Source organism: Echinops telfairi, unplaced genomic scaffold (genome assembly GCF_000313985.2).
Source record: "Echinops telfairi isolate 266 unplaced genomic scaffold, ASM31398v2 ScPeMD7_70;HRSCAF=299, whole genome shotgun sequence".
Classification (NCBI taxonomy): domain Eukaryota; kingdom Metazoa; phylum Chordata; class Mammalia; order Afrosoricida; family Tenrecidae; genus Echinops; species Echinops telfairi.
The window spans coordinates 67,956,589-67,958,773 of NW_022103968.1; the positions used below are offsets into that span (position 1 = coordinate 67,956,589).

Sequence of the window (2,185 nt, forward strand, 5' to 3'; positions counted from 1 at the left end):
TTCTTATCCGAACCGGGTTTGGAGTACGGCTTGAAACTCGACTTGTCCTCCACGCCGATGTCACTCAGCTTGAGAGGGCCCGACTTGGCGTCCTTGTCGCCCCCGGCCCCGCCGCCAGCACCGCCGGCGCCGCCTCCATTGGAGGCGACTGAGGAGAGTTTGGAGGAAGGTGAAGGGTCTGGCTTCCCAATCTGCGAGCATGTTTGCGCCAATAGCGCCAGCGGGCTCTTCTTGGCATCAAGCTGTGGGGCGGAAGAAGAGGGGACACAGAAAAAGAAGGGGAAACCCTTTAGTCTTCTAGCACCTAGAGATCCCAGGGCCTGCCTCCAAAGCCTGCAAAGTTCCCTCCAGCTCGGAGGCACAATTCTAGGGGGGCACCCTCCGGTCCTCCCAAATATTCCTGCTCTTGGGAAAGGTGGCGGGCACCTACCACCACCACTTAAGTCCAAGATTTTTCCTGCCTTCGCTGAGCTCTCACTAGATTTGAAAATACCAAAGAGTTTTGGTTTCCGATTCCTAGTCCCTCGTTCACATGCCCCCTAATTCTTCAGCATAAAGGTTTGGTCAGGTCGTGCCTTAGGGGCTTGGTACGGATCCCAGCTTGGAGCGGCGGGTAGGACTGAGACGTTGGGATCCTATCTGACTCTGGCCCACGTTCAAGGCAGAATGTAAGGGGGCCTAGGTGGGGCTAAGGACTCTCATACGAAAGGGGGAAACAAGTTTGGCTGCCTAGTTCCCAGGAACACCATCCTCCACCGCCACCCACCTTTCCGTCCTCGTTTTGAAATGCAAAAGCACCATTCCACCCTTCACTCCCCAGAGGAAGCACTCCGACTCCCCACCCCCACCCCGACTCCCAGTTCCAGAAAGAAAGAAACCCCGTGGCGCGACTGGCTGGGCGGAAGTCCCAGGGCGATCTAAGGAAAGGCCCTTACCTCGATGGGGCTGACTGGCGTGGAAGGCAGGGGCTGAAGGTATTCGGGGTGCAAAATGTGGCCAGTCCGTGCCGTCAGCATCTTCAGCACCTTGATGGGTAGACGGTTGGCCTGACGCAAGGGGTCAGAGGGGGGCACGGCGTGCACAAAGGGCTTGGTGCTGCCGGCCAAAGAGCCAGGACCCGACCTATTTCCAGAGAGTCGGTTGGTCCAAGCTGGGTCCGCACCGCCGCCGCCGCCGCTGTGCTTACTGCTTCTTAGGGCAGAAAGCGAGGGCACTGTGCTCATGACCCACCCGCGCGCATGGGAGCAGCGGGGGGAGGGCTCCGGGCTGCTCCGGGCGGGTGCCCGGCTGCGCGATGGCCGGGAGACCAGGAGCGAAAGGAGGAGGAAGAACTGGAGCGACGGCCGTGGGAGCCCAGAGTGCCTTCTTGGCGCCTGGAGCCAGAAGCAGATAATCCTGGGTGGCCCACAGCGGACCCGTGGCCGGGCGGAAGGCGCCGACTGGGCTTCTCGAGCGCGGGGCGCCTCGCCGCGCCGGCCGTTGGCTGCGCCCCTGCGCTGCGCTCTGGCAGCCGCGCTCTGCGATGCGAGCCGCTGCTCGTCCAGCCGAGGCTCTGGCAGGGAAACTCACTTCAAAAGCAGCTGCACCGAGGGGGAGATTAAAGCCTTTGCCGCCTTCCAATCAAATGGGAGCCCGAGGTGATTGGAGGGTCAAGGGGATGTGACGCGCCCGTACCGCGGCCGCCACAGCCGCCAGGACTCTCAGCGCAGATTTTAATGGGCAGCGCCCTCTTCTCCGCCCCCGCCCCGAGTGTCCCCTCCCTCGATTTCACTCCTTGGACTAGAAGGACGTTTATTTTGCGTTTGCCATTCGCCGCCTCCCCCCCTTTTCCCCCCTCCTCCTCGTCCTTCCTTTCCCCGGTTCACAAATAAACGGAAATCTTTTGAAGAGGGATGTGTTTGAAAAACAGACGGTGGGAGTATCCAGAAGGAGCATGGAGGAAGCCAAGACCGTCAGGTCTTACAAGGGCGCCGCAGGGGTCTTAGAACCAAATGCTCTCTCCTTAGAACCACATCGGACCCTCCTTGGCATGACCGCCAGAGTAAGGAAAGGTGGGGAGAGAGTGCTGGAGGAAGTCTGCCCGCCCGCTTGGATTTCCCAAGACTTGATGGTGGAGAAACCAGAAGCTAGGTGGGCAGCGGCAGTGGAGGCTGCTCTTCCCCGCGGAGTGCACCCGGCTCCCCGC

The 2,185-nt window shown here is 60.9% G+C and overlaps 1 protein-coding gene across 1 annotated transcript in view; it reads right to left on the bottom strand.

Annotated features, from left to right (window-relative positions):
- ZNF503 (zinc finger protein 503) overlaps nucleotides 1-1,419 on the bottom strand; it is a 3,781-nt gene extending 2,362 nt beyond the window's left edge. Inside the window, exons 1-2 of the mRNA XM_030886029.2 lie at nucleotides 936-1,419; nucleotides 3-242 (exon numbers count right to left, since the gene is read on the bottom strand). Of these exons, the coding sequence (XP_030741889.1) occupies nucleotides 3-242; nucleotides 936-1,223 (528 nt within the window). The 5' untranslated portion in view covers nucleotides 1,224-1,419. The remainder of the gene's footprint in view (nucleotides 1-2; nucleotides 243-935) is intronic.
- Nucleotides 1,420-2,185: the final 766 nt, after the last annotated feature.